The 23376-nt window shown below is 45.4% G+C and overlaps 1 protein-coding gene across 39 annotated transcripts in view; it reads left to right on the top strand.

Moving 5' to 3' along the window:
* Positions 1-23376, top strand: part of CAMTA1 (calmodulin binding transcription activator 1) — a 978479-nt gene that overhangs the window by 933373 nt on the left and 21730 nt on the right. For 15 of the 39 annotated variants that reach the window (XM_045387768.3, XM_065530243.2, XM_045387765.3 and 12 more), the window contains 8 exons: positions 7744-7895; positions 12325-12521; positions 12913-12991; positions 13235-13550; positions 14278-14462; positions 20214-20401; positions 21233-21479; positions 23104-23175. In XM_045387768.3, coding sequence (XP_045243703.1) covers positions 7744-7895; positions 12325-12521; positions 12913-12991; positions 13235-13550; positions 14278-14462; positions 20214-20401; positions 21233-21479; positions 23104-23175 — 1436 coding nt within the window. Of the gene's footprint in view, positions 1-7743; positions 7896-12324; positions 12522-12912; positions 12992-13234; positions 13551-13938; positions 14463-20213; positions 20402-21232; positions 21480-23103; positions 23176-23376 lie in introns of all 39 variants that reach the window. The other 24 variants (XM_045387747.3, XM_045387738.3, XM_045387733.3 and 21 more) reach the window with 3 other exon arrangements.

The raw sequence follows: 23376 nt of genomic DNA, 5'->3' as shown, positions 1-23376 counted from the left end.
GTATCCTTCCTCATTCCCTGGAACCATTCAGGAAAATAGACTGCTTTAGAGAAGCACGAGAGGCAGAGACAGACACCTGGAAAGACAGCCCATGTTGTCAGCTGAGTCAAGGACAAAGTAATAAAGAGGTCCGATGCAATGGGAATGGTAGAGGAGTACTTGATCCGTTGCAGACAGTAGCACAGGTGGCTGGGTTTTAAATCGTTTTCAAGTTTTGCCTGATCTGAGTTGGTGGGGTGCTTGAGAAGTAATGTGCACCCAGTAATTGTCGACAGAGCTACTGTGGACGGCTCTGGCGTGGTTCAGATGAGGTGATGCCTCACGTACCCATGCTGGGTAGGAATCTCCGCTGCTGTTTGAGCAGGTGGTTCTGGGGTCATTCTTTAACAGGCACTTGGGTGGAGGAGAGAGGAGTCATTCTTTCACTGTGGAAACAGTCCAGGGTCTTAGGGCAGCGGTTCTTGAAATGTGGCCCTAGACCAGAAGCATCAGCACTACCGGGGACCTTGTTGGCAATGCAACTTCTGGGTCTCACTCGGACCCACTGGACCAAAACTCTGGGAATAGGGCTCAGCGGTCTGTCTTAAGAAGCCCTCCTAAAGTTTGAGAACCACTGGTCTGGAGGAATGGTCCCTGGGATGAGCAGAAACCCCCATCTAGGGCAGCACACGGCCTCCAGCCAGGAGCAGGCGGGTGGATCACACACACACACTCACAGCACACGGCCTCCAGCCAGGAGCAGGCGGGTGGGTCACACACACACACTCACAGCACACGGCCTCCAGCCAGGAGCAGGCGGGTGGGTCACACACACACACTCACAGCACACGGCCTCCAGCCAGGAGCAGGCGGGTGGGTCACACACACACACTCACAGCACACGGCCTCCAGCCAGGAACAGGCGGGTGGGTCACACACACACACTCACAGCACACGGCCTCTAGCAAGGAACAGGCGGGTGGATCACACACACACACTCACAGCACACGGCCTCTAGCAAGGAACAGGCGGGTGGGTCACACACACACACTCACAGCACACGGCCTCCAGCCAGGAACAGGCGGGTGGGTCACACACACACACTCACAGCACACGGCCTCTAGCAAGGAACAGGCGGGTGGATCACACACACACACTCACAGCACACGGCCTCCAGCCAGGAACAGGCGGGTGGGTCACACACACACACTCACAGCACATGGCCTCTAGCCAGGAACAGGCGGGTGGATCACACACACACACTCACAGCACATGGCCTCTAGCCAGGAACAGGCGGGTGGGTCACACACACACACTCACAGCATATGGCCTCTAGCAAGGAACAGGCGGGTGGGTCATGCGTGGAGACTCTGCCACTGGAAGGGAAGCTGAGACTCACACCCAGAGGTTCTGCACCAGAAGTAAGACATTCAGACCTCACTTTGCCTGAGTCTTTAGATCCAGGAGTTATGGGACTTACCCAGGGGGTTAAGAGCTGGGGAACCTCAGCCCAGTTGACACTTTATTTTGTGTCATTTGATACTTCCTTGTCTGTCAAAGGATTTTTTTTGCTTTTGCCTTTTCCTATTCTGCCCTGCTCTTCCATGCCCTCAGAAAGTTTGTAGTTTCGGCCGGGCGCGGTGGCTCAAGCCTGTAATCCTAGCACTTTGGGAGGCCGAGACGGGCGGATCACAAGGTCAGCAGATCGAGACCATCCTGGTTAACACGGTGAAACCCCGTCTCTACTAAAAAATACAAAAAACTAGCCGGGCGAGGTGGCAGGCGCCTGTAGTCCCAGCTACTCGGGAGGCTGAGCCAGGAGAATGGCGTAAACCCGGGAGGCGGAGCTTGCAGTGAGCTGAGATCTGGCCACTGCACTCCAGCCTGGGCGACAGAGCTAGACTCCGACTCAAAAAAAAAAAAAAAAAAAAAAAGTTTGTAGTTTCACTGGGGAGGACGTGCCTGACAGCTCAGTGAGTTCTGGGTCTAACATTCACTTATACACCCTGCAGGATGTAAACTATATATATTTATTTATGGCCTTCTGTGTGACCACAGAAGTTCTATCATTTTTCCCACTTAAGGGTAGGGTATCATTGCAACTAACCTTTGTGAAGTTTGTATTGATACCTAGAAGGGTCTAAGTAGGTGGCTCCTTATACTGTTTTTTACCAAAGCATGTATGTGTAGCAATATTATGTAAATGTTTATTTTCTTGGGTAAAATGCTTAGGATGGTCGTGTCTGTCTCTGGGTTATGCGTCCGTCATCCTCATGTCTTCAACAGGAGGCCAACCTGTGTTACTAGAAACAGACCTCTGTGCACCTGTTTTCCGTACCCTTGTCCAGAGTTCACTCGCCGCAGCAAATAATAGTGTCTGTTCTGTGATGAAGCAGGAACTTGTTCTTCTGGTGTGACGGATATAGCCTAATATTTCAGGATAAGAACTAAAAATCTCAGAACTACCAGGCAGGAGGTGGAGCTAGAGCAGCTGGCTTTCTTTGCTGGGACCTCTGGAGCCTCCTCTGGCCTTGAGCCACCTCTGAGCCTCATGTGCCCATGGAAACTTGCACTTGTAACTTTCCTTCTGTGCAGAATTTTCTCGCAATGGAGGGGTTCAGCTGCTCCACTCGGGCTGTCCTAAGGACATCCACTTGGAAGCCCTCAAAGCTGACCCTGTTGTCTTTGAAGCATCATGGGTGAGAACTAGGACCAAACTCATCAGCCCCCTAAATCTATGCATTATGCCTACTCCCCCTTCTCCGCCTTTTATTAATTTAAAACTCCAGGTTTGTTCGAGCTGCGTAAATTATTTGTTGGTCAACAAAAGAGGACAAGGATATTTTCACTGCTGTTCTAGGTCCTCCCTACTGCCTGGTACATAGTAGGTGCTCCAGTGAATATTTGTGCATGAATAAGTGAATCCTTCAAATGTACTTTTTTACTCTAATGATCAGAAATTCTTCTTTGCTTCTCAGTAATTGTATTGCCTGTATCCCATTATCACACACAGTATACAGTTAAAGCAATGCACAGCTCTCAATTTGCCAAATATTTCACAGTGTTTTAATTATCCTGATAAAGCTATAAAGCCAAAACAAGCATAAAGGTGTTGCTTTTGGCTTGCTAGTATGGAGATGTAAAGACCATCATTTTATCCATCTAAGCCTTACAACCCCAAGAGCTGGGGCCTGGCCCTGTGCAGAGGAAAGGACATGTGAGGAGAAAGTCTGTCTGAACTTGGGCAGCAGAGTGCAGCAGACCTCACTCCCTGGAATGCCAGCTCAGTCATTTGCATTTGAGATTGGTTTTTTATTTTAATTATCACTCCCTTCTCCTTTGGAATTGAGAGACTCAGAGATGCCGTTATGCATGATATGATTTTGTTAAGAGGCACATAATTGCTTCTGAGTATTTTCATGAAGTGCTTCTCAGAGCAGCTTAATATCATGCACTCACGGCATAGCAACAGGGAGTGCAGCTGGGGAACAAAAGCTGGCCACTTCTGTGGCACACACGGTGTCATTGTGACTGTTGGAGCAGGAGATGCCGTGGGCAGGGCCTGACTCAGTGATGTCAGGGAAGGTCTGTGTCTGCAGTGTCCGTGCTTGACAGGGGGATGGGCAGGGGACAGCTGATGCGGGGACCGCACTGCAGCGCACTGCAGCACAAAGCCACCTCCACGGGCAGCAGGCAGGCTCGCTCCAGGCTGACCACAGCTCAGAGTGCGCTTTTGGTGCTTTTCTGCCCCTTTGTCTGCCATGGGATATTGATCTTGGCCACTCAGTTGCAGAGTGGTTCCAGAGTGCTCTGGAACAAGTCAAATGGATACTGAAAACTCGTTCACCAGATGCAAGATTTGTAGACTCGCAGAAGAAATCACAGATCTGTGGCTGTGGAGGTTTAAAATTCAGTCAAGCCATTTTGATGGGATGCATGAGGATCCCCGAGTAGGTTCTGAGACAAATGGTTGTCTGGCTTAGCAGCATTAGGAACAAGCAGGGGAGTTTATAATATTCCGCATAGGGCAACTGCCATGCTGCTTCGAACTGGACTCGTAACTGAAGAGTCAACTTCTTAGGCTTCAGATGGAAGAGACCTGTGATCTGCAAGATTTCAGGTTTCTAACGGAGAGGCATGGCATCTGGAGTAAGGACACCAGCACCACCTCAGTAGTCATCTTGTGTTTTCTGACGGTGGTCACAGGATGAGAACGGCTGTGTGCAGGTTACCCCACACAGCGTGTATTCAGTTACTTCCCTGCGGGGAGTTGCCACTGAGTGAGACGCTTAGCGGCGGGATCCTCCAAGTTTGCCTGTGTCTGTCCATCCATAGTTGTGCAATTGGAAGGAAGACGTTATTTTTCACTTTAAAAGAGGAAGTGTCTTTCTTGCATTGTTGTTCCTGGAAGTAGTTTATTAGAAAATAATATGAGGAATCTTTTTTTTTTTTTTTTTTTTTTTCTTTTTTTGAGACAGAGTCTCACTCTATCATCCAGGCTAAGGTGCAGTGGTGCCATCTCGGCTCACTGTAACCTCCACCTCCTGAGTTCAAGCGATTTTCCTGCATCAGCCTCCTGAGTAGCTGGGACTACAGGCATGTAACACCACACTTGGTTAACTTTTTTTGTATTTTTAGTAAAGACTGGGCTTCACCATGTTGGCCAGGCTGGTCTTGAACTCCTGACCTCAGGTGATCTGTCTCAGCCTCTGAAAGTGCTGGGATTACAGGCGTGAGCCACCGTGCCCAGCCAGAAAATAATATCAAGATTCTTGAAAAGCAGTCTTCCTCTTGCTTTTGTGTTTTAGTAAAGTAAAATCAGTTTGATCTGAAGTGAGGACTGAACTGCTGACTGGGTATTGACTGTCTTTTGAGTAGAGCTAAGCTTTCTGGAGAGTGAGAATATTGTCTTCTTCTGGTAAGACTGCCTCATGCCTGTGCATCTTCTCTTCCCATCACCCTTCTTTCTTCTTGGCATATCTGGTTATACTCTCAGCCCTGGGGCCAAACAGATGGGTTATATCCATGTGCCTCAGTTTTCTCATCTGGAAAATGAGGATAATAGCAATACTTACCTCATGTGATGGTTGTGAAGAGTAAATGAGTTAATAGCTGCACAGTGACACAGTGGTGCCTGGCATGCAGGAAGCATTCTGTGAGTGCTAGCTCTGCCTGTTGTTTTCTCTCAAATGTCATACGCTTTGCTCACTAGTCTTGGAATTTTTAGTCAGGATGGTAAGGAGTGGTGATAAAATATTTCTTTTCCAGATTATCCCTTTGCATAATTCAGATGACTGTATTTTGAAAATAGTTATGTTCTCAACAGTTGGAGGAGAAATATGTGGTCACAGCTGTTCAGTCAGCTTCTACAGACATTGACTTCATTTGTCTAAAGATGATGGTGATGGCAAGCATGCTAACCTAGGATTTATCATGTTCTGAGCACTTACATAGATTAACAGCTCTCTGAGGTAGGTATAACTACTGTCCCCATTTAAGGGGTGAGGAAACTGAGGCATCAAAGGTTTTGTTCTAAGTTCAAAGCTACACAGCTATTATATGGCAGAGCCAGGGCTCTGCATAGCCGTTCACTGTCTGGCTCCTGCACACCTCCAGCTCTATCGTCTCCTGCTCTCCCTACCTCTGTGCTCCAGCCACACAGTCTTCTGCTCCCTGAATGCCCTGCCTCAGGGCCTTTGCATGTGCTATTACCAGGCCCCAGTTCTGGACATGTTTGGCTCCTTCTCATCATACTGATCAAACTCGAAGTGTCACCTTTCCTGACTTGTCTAAACTCTATCCCCACCCCATCCCTCCTTATCACATTATGCTGCCTTCTTCACTTACCAAGGTCTGCCTGTGCTCAAGCAGGGAGAGACCTCCCCTGTTTGCTATTGAATAGCTAGCACGGTGTTCCTTAAAATTTGTGAAGTGTGGCCAGGCGCCGGGTCTCATGCCTGTAATCCCAGCAGTTTGGGAGGCTGAGGCGGGCAGATTACTTGAGGTCAGGAGTTCATGACCAGCCTGGCCAACATGGTGAAACCCCATCTCTACTAAAAATACAAAAGAATGTAGCTGGGCATAGTGGCACGTGCCTGTAGTCCCAGCTACTCGGGTGGCTGAGCCAGGATAATTGCTTGAACCCAGGAGGTGGAGGTTGCAGGGAGCCGAGATCATGCCACTGCACTCCAGCCTAAGCAACAGAGTGAGCTTCCATCTCAAAAAAAGTCTCCTCTCTCTATATATATATATTTAACATATATATTATTATGGATCATATATTTTATATATGTCATGTTATGACATATAATATGTATATTTTATATATATATGAAGCGAGTATGGGCAGATTGATTTTCACATCGATTTAACTCCTCTTATGTACACGGATAGGTGACCCAACTCTAATGTGTATGCTTGTGTGTGCACACACACGTGTGTGTAAATGTAGGAATGTGGAGAGATGTGTTCTAATCTTAGTAAAGTGGTACAGAATCACAACATGTTTTCTCTTTGAGTTTCAATCCTAGCTCCAACAGTAATTCCTGTTGTTTCTCTGATGTAGAAGTTGAGGTACCTATTTATGTTTGTCTCTGATGAGACACGTGTTAAAAGAAATGTGGGGCTGGGCGCAGAGGCTCACGCCTGTAATCCCAGCAGTTTGGGAGGCCAAGTCGGGCAGATCCCGAGGTCAGGAGTTCAAGACCAGTCTGGCCAACATAGTGAAACTCTGTCTCTACTAAAAATACTAAAATTAGCCAGGTGTGGTGGCAGGCGTCTGTAGTCCCAGCTACTTGGGAGGCTGAGGCTTGCAGTGAGCCGAGATTGCGCCACTGTACTCCAGCCTGGGTGGCACCACGAGACTCTGTCTCAAAAAAGAAAAAAAAAATGAAATGTGGCTGGGTATGGTGGTTCATGCCTGTACTCCCGGCACTTTGATTCCTTGAGCCCAGGAGTTTGAGACCAGCCTGGACAACATGGTGAAACTCCATCTCTAAAAACAAACAAACAAAAAAACTAAAACAAAAATTAGCTGGGCATGGTGGTGCACACTGTGGTTCCATCTACTCGGGAGGCTGAGGTGGGAGGATGGCTTGAGCCTGGGAAGTGGAAGTTGCGGGTAAGCCTAGATCACACCACTGCACTCCAGTCTGGGCAACAACGTGAGACTGTCTCAAAACAAAAAAGGGTGTAACATTCTCAGGCACTGAATAATGCTATTCCTGAAATAAATTATAAAAGCTAGAGCCTGGGTCAGGAAATAAAATTTAAAAAAAAATTTTTTTTGGTAAAAACTCAGTGTTTTGGTAAAAGAGATGCTACCTTTTTTTTTTTTTTTTAATAATTTGGTCTAACATACCTTCCTTTCTTGCCATGATTACTTTCTTCTACTAGTTTAATTTAAATTGTATTTATTTATTTTGCTCACTCTAGAGGGTTCTCTACCAGATCTCATGTCAGGGTTTCCATTGGGGAATTTGACAAAGAAACTGGGGGGCAGGAACCTGAACCTCTTTTTGATCTCTGACAAAAAGATGTTTTCTGGTCCTTTATCTGAGAACTTTGGGCTGCTGAAGATGCCACCATCCTGTGTGAGGTGACAGACTCATGATCGTGCTGGGGAACTCTGGCCTGCAGAGACCTCTCTGTTTTGGTGAAGTTACGGACAGCATTTGGATGCTGGTCTCACAAGGCGGGCAAGGCCACATGTTGACTGCTTTTCTTCCAGAACCCAACCTTACTCTTCCTCCTGCTCTGCCCTAGATAACCAGTTCAGGATGTCCATCCTGGAACGACTGGAGCAGATGGAGAGGAGGATGGCTGAGATGACGGGGTCCCAGCAGCACAAACAGGCGAGCGGAGGCGGCAGCAGTGGAGGCGGCAGCGGGAGCGGGAATGGAGGGAGCCAGGCACAGGTACGAGGTGGTGCTGATGCTCGGCTCCCGTTTCGCTTCATGTTTATGGATTGGCGTGGCAGTGGATGGATCACAGGCCTCTTCTCTGCTGCTGATGCTGTCCCTGAATTCAGGCAGAAGGCCTGAGGGAGTACTTTATAGTACCTGTGCTTTTAAGCATTACAATCTGTGCCGTATGGAAGCAGCCTTGGAATGTGGAGCTTCTCAGTTGTTTACCCACCTAATCCTTAAGTTATGTCTATTCATCTCAGAATTCACTACTGAATTATAGGGTAGTGGGAGTTAAGGACAACCAATTGGAAAATAGATGCCAGCTGGGCGTGGTGGCTCACACCTATAATCCCAGCACTTTAGGAGGCCAAGACGGGAGGATTGCTTGAGCCCAGGAGTTCAAGACCAGCCTGGGCAACATACTGAGACCCTGTCTCTCTAAAAAAAAATCTAAAAGTTAGGCGTGGTGGTACATCCCTGTGATCCCAGCTATTCAGGAGGCTGAAGTGGGAGGATCACTTGAGCCTGGGAGTTGAGGCTGCAGTGAGCCATGATCACTCCACTGCACTCCAACCTGGTCAATAGAATAAGACCCTATCTCTCAAAAAAAAAAAAAAAAAAAAAAAAGCCAGATGGTGACTCAGATTCTGCTAGGGTTCAGAATTAACTTAGAATCTTCCTACTTTCTATTCTGTATTTTATCCCTGTCTTAAGTATAGGTATAAAACATAATTGAATTCAGTAATTCATATAAGCCTTTTATAAACTCAAGGTCAATATGAAAAGAGCCCAAAGAAAGTGTTTATGTAATGATTCAGTATAGAATGATATTATGCATTACAGCATCTTTCACAAACTTTCTGTAAGTTCCATGAAGAATGTATGATATTGCCAAATACAGGTAAATTACCAAATATTGTTTCAGAGTCCCATTGGTCTTGAAGGCTTTATATACATTTCATTTAGGAAGTTCATTTTGGGGAAGTCTCCCAGGGAGAAATTATTTCTCGGGACCCTAAGATAAATTTAAAGGAGCTGATGGTATTTTTTATCTCCACTACTCAGTCTTTGCAAAAAAAACCTCAAATAATGACCCCTCTTTCTCTTCAAGACAAATGATAATTTCCTTTACACAGTTAAGTTTTTAGGTGACTATTTTTGGTTTTATGAACCTCATAAATATCAAGTATTAGTAATATTTCAAATAATAAGAGGTTAAAATAGCATCATATGTCACACCCAAAAAGCTAGCCTCTTTCCTCCTCACATTTTCATATTGCTCCCCCATCTTCAGAAATCAGCAGGAAAGAAATGACTTGGCGCACAGTAAAATATTATTAAGGCTAAGATAGGCTTCTTTTTTCCTTTTTGACATGGAGTCTTGCTCTGTCGTCCAGGGTGCAGTGCAGTGACACAATCATGGCTCACCGCGACCTCCACCTCCCAGGTTCAAGTGACTCTCCTGCCTCAGCCTCCCTAGTAGCTGGGATTACAGGTGTGTGCCACCACGCCCAGCTAATTTTGTCTTTTTAGTAAGAGATGGGGTTTCACCATGTTGGCCAGGCTGGTCTCAAACTCCTGACCTCAGGTGATCCGCCCACCTTGGCCTCCCAAAGTGCTAGGATTGCAGGCGTGAGCCACCACACCCGGCCTAAGATAGGCTTCTTTTTCACCTGATAGTACTAGGTTTTGTTGTTGTTGTTGTTGTTGTTTTGTTGTTGAGACAGAGTTTTGCTCTTGTTGCCCAGGCAGGAGTGCAATGGCGCAATCTCGGCTCGCTGTAACCTCTGCCTCCCAGATTCAAGTGATTCTCCTGCCTCAGCCTCCCTAGTAGCTGGGATTACAGGCGTGTGCCACCACACCCAGCTAATTTTGTATTTTTAGTAGAGACGGGGTTTCTCCATGTTGGTCAGGCTGATCTTGAACTCCCGACCTCAGGTGATCTGCCCACCTTGTCCTCCCAAAGTGCTGGGATTACAGGCATGAGCCACTGCGCCTGACTGATAGTACTAAGTTTTATAAAAGATGTAATCATTAATTTACCTCATGGCTCACATAAGAGATCTCCTTAAAATGCTTTTTCTTTCACCAACAAAAGTGGCATAAAAGGAATGGTATGTGGCCGGGCGCGGTGGCTCAAGCCCGTAATCCCAGCACTTTGGGAGGCCGAGATGGGCGGATCACGAGGTCAGGAGATCGAGACCATCCTGGTTAACACGGTGAAACCCCGTCTCTACTAAAAAATACAAAAAACTAGCCAGGCAAGGTGGCGGGCACCTGTAGTCCCAGCTACTTGGGAGACTGAGGCAGGAGAATGGCGTAAACCCGGGAGGTGGAGCTTGCAGTGAGCTGAGATCCGGCCACTGCACTCCAGCCTGGGGGACAGAGCGAGACTCTGTCTCAAAAAAAAAAAAAAAGGAATGGTATGTAATGTCATTTTAAAGCTCAGCCACCACGCAACTGGCCTAGAATCTCATCCCATATTAACCACTATTGAATATCTTTTCATCAGTTTCAGTTGCCTTCAGTAAATGTCTGTGTTTGCCATGCAGGATAGAGACATGGCTGTTTTTGTTTAATACAAAAAAAAAAATTCCGTTTTCGTTCACTCTGGCGATTTCCATGTGCTGACGAGCGTGTCTGGTGTGTGTGGAATGGCTGTGCCTTGGCCTTTTGAGTCAAGGTCAGTTTGTGGCATGTTGGGTTCGCCCAAGTCTGCTCCTGTAGGTGTTTTTACGGCTCTGATGGGGCCGACGTAACAATCCCATCATGTGCCTTTTTTATTTTGGGAGGCATTTTTTCCACATTTAAAAATAAAAATCCGCGAGGAGGCATAGGATTTCTGTAGTAAGTAAAGTTTATGGAGTGTATTGCCAGAAAAAAAAAAAAAGTAGTTTTTAAATAACACCAGAGATACAAATTAGCCTAGAAGTGCCATTTATTTGGGGAAGTGTTAAACATAAAACTGCTATCACAGAGACTCAGATAAGCTGTTGAAGTTTACTAACTTTGATTTTGTTTTTCTTCCGTTACAACTGAGTCATAGGAAGTAACCCATGTGGTTAAAATTAGTAAATTTCTCTTTCCTGTAGCCCTTATTGTTATTAATAATGCTTAAATTTCAAGATCTCTAAATGCTCTCCTCAGTATCCTTTTTACTTTATACAAAGGACTGGATTATTATTAGATACTTTTAGTCATTTCTTTAAGGAAAAAACAATCCACATCTAAGTGATCTAATTCTCCTTCAGAAGAAGCAAGAGGCTGGGCGCGGTGGCTCATGCCTGTAAACCTAGCACTTTGGGAGGCTGAGGCGAGCAGATAACTTGAGGTCAGGAGTTCGAGACCAGCCTGGCCAACATGGTGAGACCTGTCTCCACTAAAAATACAAAAATTACCTAGAAATCGCTTGAACCTGGGAGGTAGAGGTTGGAATGAGCCAAGATCTTGCCACTGCACTCCAGCCTGGGTGACAGAGCGAGACTCTGTCTCAAAAAAAAAAAAAAAAAATTAAGAAGAAGCAAGAGAGTGAAAGAGCCACTATACCCGCCAGTGGAAACGTGAAGAAAGCTATTCTGCTCCACTGTCTCATAACAGTTTACTGCCTACAGGAAGGCTAGAGCCGAGCCACCTTTTTTTTTTTAAGGCTGTGTACACTTTCCCCAAGATGAATCGGCATGAAGTTCCTAATCAGAGTGTCAGCCGTAATAGATAGACTCGTGTCTTTCGAGTTGTGAACTTTACAAAGGTGCTAGTGAGCTGAAGCTAAGCACATTTTAGTCTCAATTTCATGGATGGTTCTTGGGGGTTTGGGGTTTTTTTGGTGGTTGTTATTTTTTGAGACAAAGTCTCGCTCTGTCACCCAGGCTGGAATGCAGTGGCGCGATCACAGCTCACTGTAGCTTTGAACTCTCCAGGCTCAGGCAATCTTCCCACCTCAGCCTCCCGAGTAGCTGGGACTACAGGTGCACACCACCACACCCAGCTAATTTTTGTTTTGTTTTGTTTTTTACTTTAAGACACAGTTTCGCTCTGCCGCCCAGGCTGGAGTGCAGTGGCACAATCTTGGCTCACTGCAACCTCCGCCTCCTCAGTTTAAGCAATTCTCATGCCTCAGCCTCTAAGTAGCTGGGATTACAGGCGCCCACCACCACGCCTGGCTAATTTTTGTATTTTTAGTAGAGACGGGGTTAGGGTTAGGGTTGGCCAGGCTGGTCTTGAATTCCTGACTGCAAGTGATCTGCCCACCTCAGCCTCCCAAAGTGCTGGGCTTTCAGGCATGAGCCAGCATGCCCAGCCAATGTTTCTTTATTTTCAGTGTTTTACGCTTTCCGTTGTGAGTTTCTAATGGTAAAGCATTTGTTTCCCCTACATCAAAGCGCTGATGGGGTGGAAGGCCTTTCGTCCTGAGGTTGTAACGTGCGCTCTTCCGTGACAGTGTGCTTCTGGGACCGGGGCCTTGGGGAGCTGCTTTGAGAGCCGTGTGGTCGTGGTATGCGAGAAGATGATGAGCCGAGCCTGCTGGGCGAAGTCCAAGCACTTGATCCACTCAAAAACGTTCCGCGGAATGACCCTCCTCCATCTGGCCGCTGCCCAGGGCTATGCCACCCTAATCCAGACCCTCATCAAATGGCGGTAAGGCTGTGGTGCAGCTGGCTGGGGGTCAGCCTCACGCATCCTCGCTCACATTCTTCCTGAGCACTGCCACCCGCGGAAGAAATCTACCCGTTCGGTCCGCTTTATAGCCGGCGAGCAAAGGGCTTTGTCCTAGGACAGTTTCCAAGGGAGTTTTATGAACTTCTTCCCAAGAAATACCCAGTAAGATAATAATTAAATGTTGGATTTGTTATTTTCTTTGAACCCCTCACCAAATGGAGTGTCCACGCTGCCCTGGGACTCTCTGTTTCTTCACCATGGGATATTATATGCCCAGTTGGGTTTCATCTTGGTGGGGTTTTATAACACTCTGGTGTTTCCTTTTAACGGTGATGAATAGTGTGATAATTTCTGGTGCTCTCCCTTATAGTACAAAGCACGCGGATAGCATTGACCTGGAACTGGAAGTTGACCCTTTGAATGTGGATCACTTCTCCTGTACCCCTCTGGTAAGGAATGGGTTCACGTAGCCCCCTCGCCATCCTTCCAGCCTGGCATTGGATGTGCCTGGTTCCCACTGTTGTCTCTTGCTGACACATGGCATGTTTTGGAGATACTTTGGGATGGGAATCTTCAGTGGCCCCACCGAGATTGCCAGCAAGGACCAGTTTGTCAGTTGGCACCAATGGCAAAAGTCAGGTCTGGTCTTGACCTCTGATTGAGAACGCTTGCTGTGTCTCCCTGTCTTCTAGATGTGGGCGTGTGCCCTAGGGCACTTGGAAGCTGCCGTCGTGCTGTACAAGTGGGACCGTCGGGCCATCTCGATTCCTGACTCTCTAGGAAGGCTGCCTTTGGGAATTGCCAGGTCACGGGGTCATGTGAAATTAGCAGAGTGTCTGGAGCACCTGCAGAGAGATGAGCAGGCTCAGCTGGGACAGAACCCCAGAATCCACTGTCCTGCAAGTGAAGAGCCCAGCACAGAGAGCTGGATGGCCCAGTGGCACAGCGAAGCCATCAGCTCTCCAGAAATACCCAAGGGAGTCACTGTTATTGCAAGCACCAACCCAGGTAAGAATTCAGAATCATGACATCTCAGAGCTTGACAGAGATCCCGTTTGCTTTCATGCAGCTGCCCTCAGCAAAGTCCATAGGATAGTCACAAACATTTCCGATTTTTTGTTAATGTTTCTGATTTTTCCTTAAGAATGCCTAGTGCTGCCCCCTCCCCCAGTACAGAAGAAAGTAGCAAAAGTTCTATGTTCATGCAAGAAATACATAATTTTGGAGGAGGAGGATCTGAATCTGATGTATGCTCCTGGGGATATTGAAACGTTAGGGACGGGTCTTGAGTTCCGGCTTTGCGCTTGGTGTCTCTCAGGCATAGAGAAAGTGTTGATTCTTTAGGATTCCTAGTTGTATCTCCTGTCCTGACTATCCTTTCTACTGTACTTTTCAGAGCTGAGAAGACCTCGTTCTGAACCCTCTAATTACTACAGCAGTGAGAGCCACAAAGATTATCCGGCTCCCAAAAAGCATAAATTGAACCCTGAGTACTTCCAGACAAGGCAGGAGAAGCTGCTTCCCACTGCACTGAGTCTGGAAGAGCCAAATATCAGGAAGCAAAGCCCTAGTTCTAAGCAGTCTGTCCCCGAGACACTCAGCCCCAGTGAAGGAGTGAGGGACTTCAGCCGGGAACTCTCCCCTCCCACTCCAGAGACTGCAGCATTTCAAGCCTCTGGATCTCAGCCTGTAGGAAAGTGGAATTCCAAAGATCTTTACATTGGTGTGTCTACAGTACAGGTGACTGGAAATCCGAAGGGGACCAGTGTAGGAAAGGAGGCAGCACCTTCACAGGTGCGTCCACGGGAACCAATGAGTGTCCTGATGATGGCTAACAGAGAGGTGGTGAATACAGAGCTGGGGTCCTACCGTGATAGTGCAGAAAATGAAGAATGCGCCCAGCCCATGGATGACATACAGGTAAAAAGCAGGGACGGGGTAAGCCCGCAGAGGCCGGTGCGGTACAGTCGCTGTGATCTTTACGGTCAGTTTCCGAAGGTTGTATCGTTTTCTCCCCCACGAAGCCTTCAAAGTCTGGTCTTGAGCGGAACATCGTTGGAGTATCTTCTTTCCTTGGGGCCGCATTTTCATATGGTGAATCGGGCACCGGGAATAGGGCCTGAATACCAGTTACCCTGGTCTCAGCAAAGCCTTCCCTCTTTGTACCAGCTCCTCAGAACTCACTCAGGACCCTACAGTACATCATCTGCTTCCTCCTTGCATTTAGGTTGATTGATTTCACTGTTTTAAGTACTAGTTAGAATATAGTCAAGGCCCTAAAAATAGCTAGGACAGGAAGCCCGTGGATAGATTTTGAATTATCTGAGTGACCTTGACCAGCATAGCTATCATCTAGCCATTGTAAAGGGCATATATGGCGTGAGGCTCTCAGGAGGGCGGTGAAATATTCCTGAAGCTGATAACTGACTGCCCTTATAATAAATCTAGCAATTCCAGAATCCTTTTAGGACCTTAAACGTGTTATGGACTAAGAGAATACGTACTGAAATAAACTTGACATTAGCCTAATAAGCAAATTCCATCTATTAAAATATATAGGGGAGGACCGTAAGGGCAGCCTAAAAACAAGTTTGACTTCCTCTCTTTCCAACTCCCATTGATGCAACCTGAAACAAATGTAAAAGGGAAAAAAAGACTCAAAATTCAACAGGGCACCACCCGTGCCTGTAGAAGTGATACAAGGAGAGGGAGGTGTGTGGAGGAGATCACATGTCCTGGTCAGCACGTCTTGGGAGAGGCCTGATTTCTGAGCCATTCCTGCTTATTGCATCCCAGGGGCCCCTTCTCGCCAGCCCTCTGCTGTTTGCAGAGGATGAGAAAGAAGCTTGCATGCTCACCAATGTGTTCCTATTTCTGGGGAGTTGTCGGGGGCACCACTTCTGACCTACCGTATTAGTCCGTTCTCACACGGCTGCTAAGCACATACTCCAGACTGGGGAATTTATAAAGAAAAAGAGGTTTAATGGACTCACAGTTCCACGTGGCTGGGGAGGCCTCACAATCATGGCAGAAGGCGAAAGTCACATCTTATATGGTGGCAGGCAAGAGAGGCAAGAGAGAATGAGAGCCGAGCAAAAGCGGAAACCCCTCAGAAAACCATCAGCTCTCGAGAGACTTCTTCACTACCACGAGAACAGTATGGGGGAAACCGTCCCCATGATTTGGTTATCTCCCCCTGGGTCCCTCCCACAACACAGGGGAATTATGGGAGCTACAGTTCAAGTTGAGATTTGGGTGGAGACACAGCCAAACCGTATCATCTACCAACCACTGCAGTCGTGGGGAGGACTGCCCAGAAAAATCAAATAATGTTTTAGACAAGAGGGTGGTACATTTCTTCTATAAAGAGCCAAGTAGTGAATATTTTTAGGCTCTGTAGGCTGTACAGACTTTGTCCTAGCTACTTAATGGGCCCTAACAGCACCAAAGCAGCCTTAGCATTAAACGGAGGAGGGTGACTGTCTCCTAGTAAAACTTTATTTACACAAACAGGCAGCTGGCTGGATTCAGCCTGCCATCGTTTGCCAAATCCTGTTTTACACACTTCCTGATGGAACCCACACCAGACACCAAAACTGAGCAATCTAGAACTATATTATAAATATAAATGCCTAGGACCTTCCCACAGTGGTGGACGTGCCCTCTATCCATGCCGCCCACCATGGGAGACATTCGGTGCCACATGCGGAATCAGGCACTCGATCAGCATAGCTGTCATGTAGCCATTGTAAAGGGCGTATGTATGAAATATAGCCAGTGCAACTCAGGAACTGGGTTTCTAATTTTATTTAAGTTTAAATAGCCATTGGATAGTGCAGCTTTTTAGAAAGTGGCCTTCACTGAAACAGAGTTCATGCAGGAAATAGAAAACAACCTTTAAAAAATCCACTTCCTATTTTCACAGATCTGTAAGAGAATAGCATCTTGCCAAATTAAGAGCGTGTGTCTATGGAAAAAGCAGCAGTCTAAAGAAAGTTTTTTAGCCACGTGAAAAGATAACACTTAAAAACAATGAAATAATTTTTGAAAATGGCAAAACTGTTCATAGAGGAGTGAACAATCAAACCAGGAAAACTGAGCAATTATTGATAGTGTGGCTGCATGTGAGAGGCAGTTGTGAGGAAGAGACTCTTGAAATAGAAGAGGAATAATGTTTAAACAGTCTCCTAGAACTAAAATTCTAAATTATTTTAACCAAACCAGGGAGGGTAGGGAAATGAAGAGAGTAAAAGTGTATGAAAGCTCTCTGGTTCAGAGACAGTAATAGATTTTGTTCCACTCGTGATATAGATAGATATGCACTAGATAGGCTGAAATATGCTAGTTAGAAATGTCAAGTTAGTAGGTAGCATAAAAACGGGCTACAGAAGGACAGGCGCGGTGGCTCATGCCTGTATTCTTAGCATTTTGGGAGGCCAAGGCGGGAGGATCACCTGAGTTCAGGAGTTCGAGACCAGCTTGGCCAACATGGTGAAACTCTGTCTCTACTAAAAATACAAAAATTAGCCAGGCGTCGTGGTGGGTGCATGTAATCCCAGCTACTCGGGAGGCTGAGGCACAAGAATTGCTTGAACCTGGGGAGGTGGAGGTTGCAGTGAGCCGAGAACACGCTACTGCCTGCTTGGGTGACACAGCAAGACTCCATCTCAAAAAGAAAACAAACAAACAGAAAAAAAAAACAGGCTACAGAATTTCTAAGTCATTGAAGGGGAAAAAAGAAAAATTTGGCCCTTTTGGAAAAAGTTCAGGGATGGTAACAAAGGAAAACGTAACTATAGAAATCAGGAAACAGAGGAACCTTTTCACACATGATTCAGTCACACGCTAGGAAGTGATAATTCTATTAAAGGCCAGATTCTTGGATTTGGTTTTTTGTTTTTGTTTTGTTTTTTGAGATGAAGTCTCGTTCTGTCGCCCAAGTTCGGGTGCAGGGGCACCATCTCTGCTCACTGCAACCTTCGCCTCCCAGGTTCACGCCATTCTCCTGCCTCAGCCTCCCGAGTAGCTGGGACTACAGGCCCGGCTAATTTTTTGTATTTTTAGTAGAGACGAGGTTTCGCCATGTTAGCCAGGATGGTCTCGATTTCCTGACCTCATGATCTGCCCACCTCGGCCTCCCGAAGTGCTGGGATTACAGGTGTGAGCCACCGCGCCTGGCCTCGGTTTTTTTTTTTTTTTTTTATAAAAGCAAGATATATGCTACTTGTAAGAAATACAACCAAAATGAAATGAAAGAGAAACAATGAAAATGAAATGATAGAGCTATAATAGATAAATGAGTATAAAAAGAAAAAAGATAAAAAGTACAATTCAAGGCAAATTTTATATATATATAGTTTATCAAGAAGATATGACAGTTACAAACTATTGTATACCTAGCACCATAACCTTGAAACATTACAGCAAATACTAGTAAATACAAAGAAATGTGGACCCACAGTCATAGTGTGCTACTAACACCTAGCTCAGAATTTTTTCAGATCAAGTAGATATGAAAAGCATATGAACAAGTTGAACAACAAAATCAGAAGGCTTGATTTAATATATATTTAATATATGATAGATTTAATATACTATATGTATAACTATATGCATATATGTAGTTAATACACATAGCAATTACATATATAATTGTTCTTTTCAGATGTCCAAGACACATTTATGAAAACTGCTCATATACTAGGACATGAAGAAAATTTGAATAAAAATCCAAAGCTACCCATTTAAAACTGTCTTCTCTGAGCACAACCCGTGAAATTTAGAAATGAGTGATGTGACTTTTCAGGTCCAGCTGCTGAGAATGTTATTAAGATGTTTTTACGTTGTTACGTGTTTATGAAATGGAGGATTTAGGAAAGTGATTGTAGAGTGATAACCTTTTAGGCTTCAGAAATTCCACCTTGCGTTTTAAATATATTAAATATATATTGAATACTTTCATGGAAAAAGAATAAAGGCAAAATTTACGTCCTACCGTTTGAGTCACAAATCAAGAGGGCCAATAGAGAAGGTGAAAGAAGGCTACAATTTTTTTTTTTTTTTTTTTTTTTTTTGAGACAGAGTCTTGCTATGTCACCCAGGCTGGAGTGCAGTGGTGCCATCTTGGCTCACTGCAATGTCCATCTCCTGGGTTCAAGCAATTCTCCTGCCTCAGCCTCTCTAGTATCTGGGATTACAGATACTGTGAGAAAGCACTAGGCCTGCACCACCATGTCTGGCTAATTTTGGGGGTTATTTTGGGTAGAGACAGGGTTTTGCCATGTTGCCCAGCCTGGGCTTGAACTCCTGAGCTCAGGCAGTCCACCCTCCTCAGCCTCCCAAAATGCTGAGATTACAGGCGTGAGCCACCGCGCCTGGCCCAATATATTTTTCTTAAATTTTTTATTTTTATTCTTATTACAAAAACTAAGTCTTGTTCTTTGATGAAAATTTATAAAATCGACAATAAGCATTTTTAACAGCTTTATTGAGGTATAATTTACATATGATAAAATTTACCCATTTTAAGTGCACACGGGATGGCTTCTAGTAAATATATACAGCTGTGCAACCATCGCCACAGTCCCTTTCTAGAAGACTTCCATCTTACTCCAGAGTGCCCTGTGCCCATCTGCAGTCCATCTCTGCCCAGCCTTAGGCAACCACTGATCTGATTCTATCCCCAGAGGTTTGCTTTTTCTAGACGTTTCATATAAGTGGAGTCATATACCATGCAGTCTACTGTGGCTTTTTCTACTTAGCAGGATGTTTTTGAGGCTCCTTCATGTTGCAGGAGAAGCATTTTGTCACCTTGTATAGTTCCATTGAGAACATTTTCAGTTCACTTAAGAACCCAAAGTGCTGTGTTTCAGTTACCACTTCTAAGAGGTATGCAAGGACATTTTTAAGAATCAGTTCACATCTCTGATTCGCATAAAGAATATCTTAATCCAGACCAGCTTTGAGGATTCTTTTTTCTTTTTTTTCTTTTTTTTTTTTGAGTTGGAGTCTCGTGCTGTCGCCCAGGCTAGAGTGCAGTGGCACGATCTCAGTTCGCTGCAACTTCCACCTCCCAGGTTTAAGCGATTCTCCTGCCTCTGTAGCTGGGATTACAGGCATGCGCCATCATGCCCGGCTAATTTTTGTATTTTTAGTAGAGACGGGGTTTCACCATGTTGGCCAGGATGGTCTGGAACTCCTGACCTCAAGTGATCCACCTGTCTCGGCCTCCCAAACTGTTGGGATTACAGGCTTGAGCCACTATTCCCAGTCTAGACTAGGGTTCTCTAGGCCAAGCAAAAGGGGTGGTTAGATATTGGTTATGTAACTAATAGTGACACCTCATTAATATTACAAGTTACTCTAGAACTGCCCAGTGTCATTAATTGGTTGACCCTGAGAGTAGGGAGTACATACAAGCCAGAAGTTCTCCAAGACTGGGCTAAAGGTCTGGGGCCAGACTATGACTTGGAGATAATCAGGTCTCAGGATCTCAGCACATTTCGGTGTATTATGTTATAACCTTAAAATGATATTTGCATTGGATTGAGGTGGAAGTCTGCCCTCCTGCCTTATTATTTTTTTCTCTCCAAGGTGAGGCAGGGGAGGTAGACCTGGATAACTTTTAAGGCTCCTTTCTAACCTGAGTGTCCTGTGAACTTCTGACTTCAGGTGAACATGATGACCTTGGCAGAACACATTATTGAAGCTACACCTGACCGAATCAAGCAGGAGAATTTTGTGCCCATGGAGTCCTCAGGATTGGAAAGAACAGACCCTGCCACCATCAGCAGTACAATGAGCTGGCTGGCCAGTTACCTAGCGGATGCTGACTGCCTGCCCAGTGCTGCCCAGATCCGGTGAGTAAAGTTACAGGGATCACTACGCAGGTTAGATTCCCAGATCTAACTGGAGGCAGGGGAAGCTGATTGTATTTGATGAATGCGGTGCCATAGCAGACCATACCAAGGAAGGAAGGAAGCACTAGGACAAGTTCTGTTGCCACTTTAAAGGCCCAGCTCCTATTCCTGCCTCTCCCATTATTTTTTTTACTGCTATCAAAGCATAAGAGATCATGTTAAGCCGGGTGCGGTGGCTCACGCCTGTAATCCCAGCACTTTGGGAGGCCAAGGCGGGTGGATCACCTGAGGTCAGGAGTTTGAGCCCAGCCTGGCCAACATGGTGAAACCACATCTCTACCAAAAATAAAAAATTAAGCCGGGCGTGGTGGTGGGCGCCTACTGTAATCCCAGCTACTTGGGAGGCTGAGGCAGAATCGCTTGAACCCAAGAGGCAGAGGTTACAGTGAGCTGAGATGGCACCACTGCACTCCATCCTGGGCAACACAGCGAGATTCTGTCTCAAAAAAAAAAAAAAAAAAAAGATAATGTAGCATAATGTTTCCCCCTAATTCAGTTGAAGTTTCCTAAAGGCAGTAGAGTGTACTGCTACTAGGTTTTAGTATTTAGCATAGTACTAAAGTCATGATAGGTGTTGGGTATGAACTTCCTCAATCGAAGGACACTGGGTATGTTTAGCAACTTGCCTAACTGAATGGAGGCATGTTCCTAATTGCCCACAGTGGCTTCTGGCAGATACCATCTTGGTTCATTCATTAATATCTAATGGATTCATTAATATCTAATGGATTGTGCAATATCTATGTCTCCTTTTTTCTCCTCTTGTTTCAGAAGTGCATATAACGAGCCTCTAACCCCTTCTTCTAATACCAGCTTGAGCCCTGTTGGCTCTCCCGTCAGTGAAATCGCTTTCGAGAAGCCTAACCTTCCCTCCGCCGCGGATTGGTCAGAATTCCTGAGTGCATCTACCAGTGAGAAGGTAGAGAATGAGTTTGCTCAGCTCACTCTGTCTGATCATGAACAGAGAGAACTCTATGAGGCTGCCAGGCTTGTCCAGACAGCTTTCCGGAAATACAAGGTAAACTAGAACAGAACCTTCATTTTGTGACATTCTTAAGATCAGAGAGGACAGATGAAAGTCAGAATCGTGCGAACGAAAACACTGACCGTTGCTTTTTTTCCTCTGAATGTGTAGAATGTTTTTGGAAGTCTCCAATTTATGAAGATTCACTGTATAACATATCTGTGTGTGTATCTGCTTTGTAAAAATATTTTATTGTAAAATATTCAGAGCATAAAGTTTGTGATTTTGTCTATTTTAAAGCGTGCAACGTGGGGGCATTAAGTATATTCACAGTGCTGTGCGACCATCACTGCTACCCATTTCCAGAACTTTCTCATTCTCCCAAATACTTTGCTTTTAACAACCAGTTTTTAAACAGTTAAACATGAAATTTTTATCAAATGTTTACAAAGTTCCTGAAGCACCTTTGTAGAAGAGTTTGAGAAGCACGGTCTTCTCAGGTGTCTGAGGCATAGAGAATTAACTGGGTGGGACAGGGGCCCGTCCATGGTTAGGCCAGGGCAGGAATGGAGCTCTCCTGGCACAGAACAGTGCTGATTTTTCTTTTCTTCTTTTTTCTTAAATGGAGTCACGTTCTGTCGCCCAGGCTAGAGAAGTACAGTGGTGCAATCTCTGCTCTCTGCCTCCTCCACCTCCCAATGCAGGTGATTCTCCTGCCTCAGCCTCCCAAGTAGCTGGATTTACTGGCACGTGCCACCATACCCACCTAATTCTTGTATTTTTAGTAGAGACAGGTTTTCACTATGTTGACCAGGCTGGTCTCGAACTCCTGACCTCAAGTGATCTGTCTGCCTTGGCCTCCCAAAGTGCTGGGATTCCAGGCATGAGCCACCGCACCCGGCCTTGATTTTTCTATTCTACCTTGCCATCCCAAGTACAATGTCTCTTTAGTATTCCTTAAAACACATTTCACGAGTTTATAGAATTTTTAATTAAAGTCGTTAATGTCACATTAAATAATTCTCAGAAGCTTTAGTAAAATAATATTAGCTAATAATGTAATGGTTATCACCTTGTCAACATACTGTTGGTAATGATATGGATGCCTATTATTCAGTTAATATAAAGTGAGGTGACCCCTCTGCTGCTAGGAGGTCACGACCTAAAGCAGGGGTTTTCAACTGGAGGCCTGGGGACTGCCTCCAGGCAGCGCCTGAACTCCAAAAATTAAGCAGTAAAGCTCTTCTGTGTGCATTTTTGGTGGGAAGGGGACCCATGGCTTTCTACAGATTCTCAAAGTAGTCCCCAACCACTCCCAAAAAGGTGTTCAAAGCCATTAATCATTGATCCACAAGTGAAGTAGTTGGGGTTATCTTAGGAAAGACAGTTAAGATCTGGCAAGACAAATAGTACAATGCCTAATTTGTTAAATACTTTAAAAAGGAATATATTTTTAGTCTGCTTAACATTCCAAAATCATAGTTTTATTTAGAAGCAAGGATAGTCTGAGGTTTATTCTATAAATTCATTTTTCCTCATTTATAATTAAGTATCAGTATTTTTTGGTAAACCTGGGATCTCAGCTCTGAGAAGGTGCATTAAATGAATAGTAATAAAAAGCTGACATTTCTGGTAGTTAATCATTACTGATTTTTTTTCTCCTTACTTTACCCTTAAGGGTCGACCCTTGCGGGAACAGCAAGAAGTAGCTGCTGCTGTCATTCAGCGTTGTTACAGAAAATATAAACAGGTAAACCTCAGTTTTGCACCACAGAAGGGAACTGTGCCCCACCCGAGGCCACTGAGGATCCTGGTGTGCAGTTTGGCTAAAGAGCACTACATCTAGTACCTCATTACAGAGACTTAATTTGTTTTTTGTTTTTTGTTTTTTTTGTTTTTTTGTTTTTGAAACGGAGTCTGGCTCTGTCGCCCAGGCTGGAGTGCAGTGGCA

Source organism: Macaca fascicularis, chromosome 1 (genome assembly GCF_037993035.2).
Source record: "Macaca fascicularis isolate 582-1 chromosome 1, T2T-MFA8v1.1".
Lineage (NCBI taxonomy): Eukaryota > Metazoa > Chordata > Mammalia > Primates > Cercopithecidae > Macaca > Macaca fascicularis.
The sequence above is the reverse complement of the archived record's forward strand: the minus strand, read 5'-3'. Positions and strand labels throughout refer to the sequence as shown.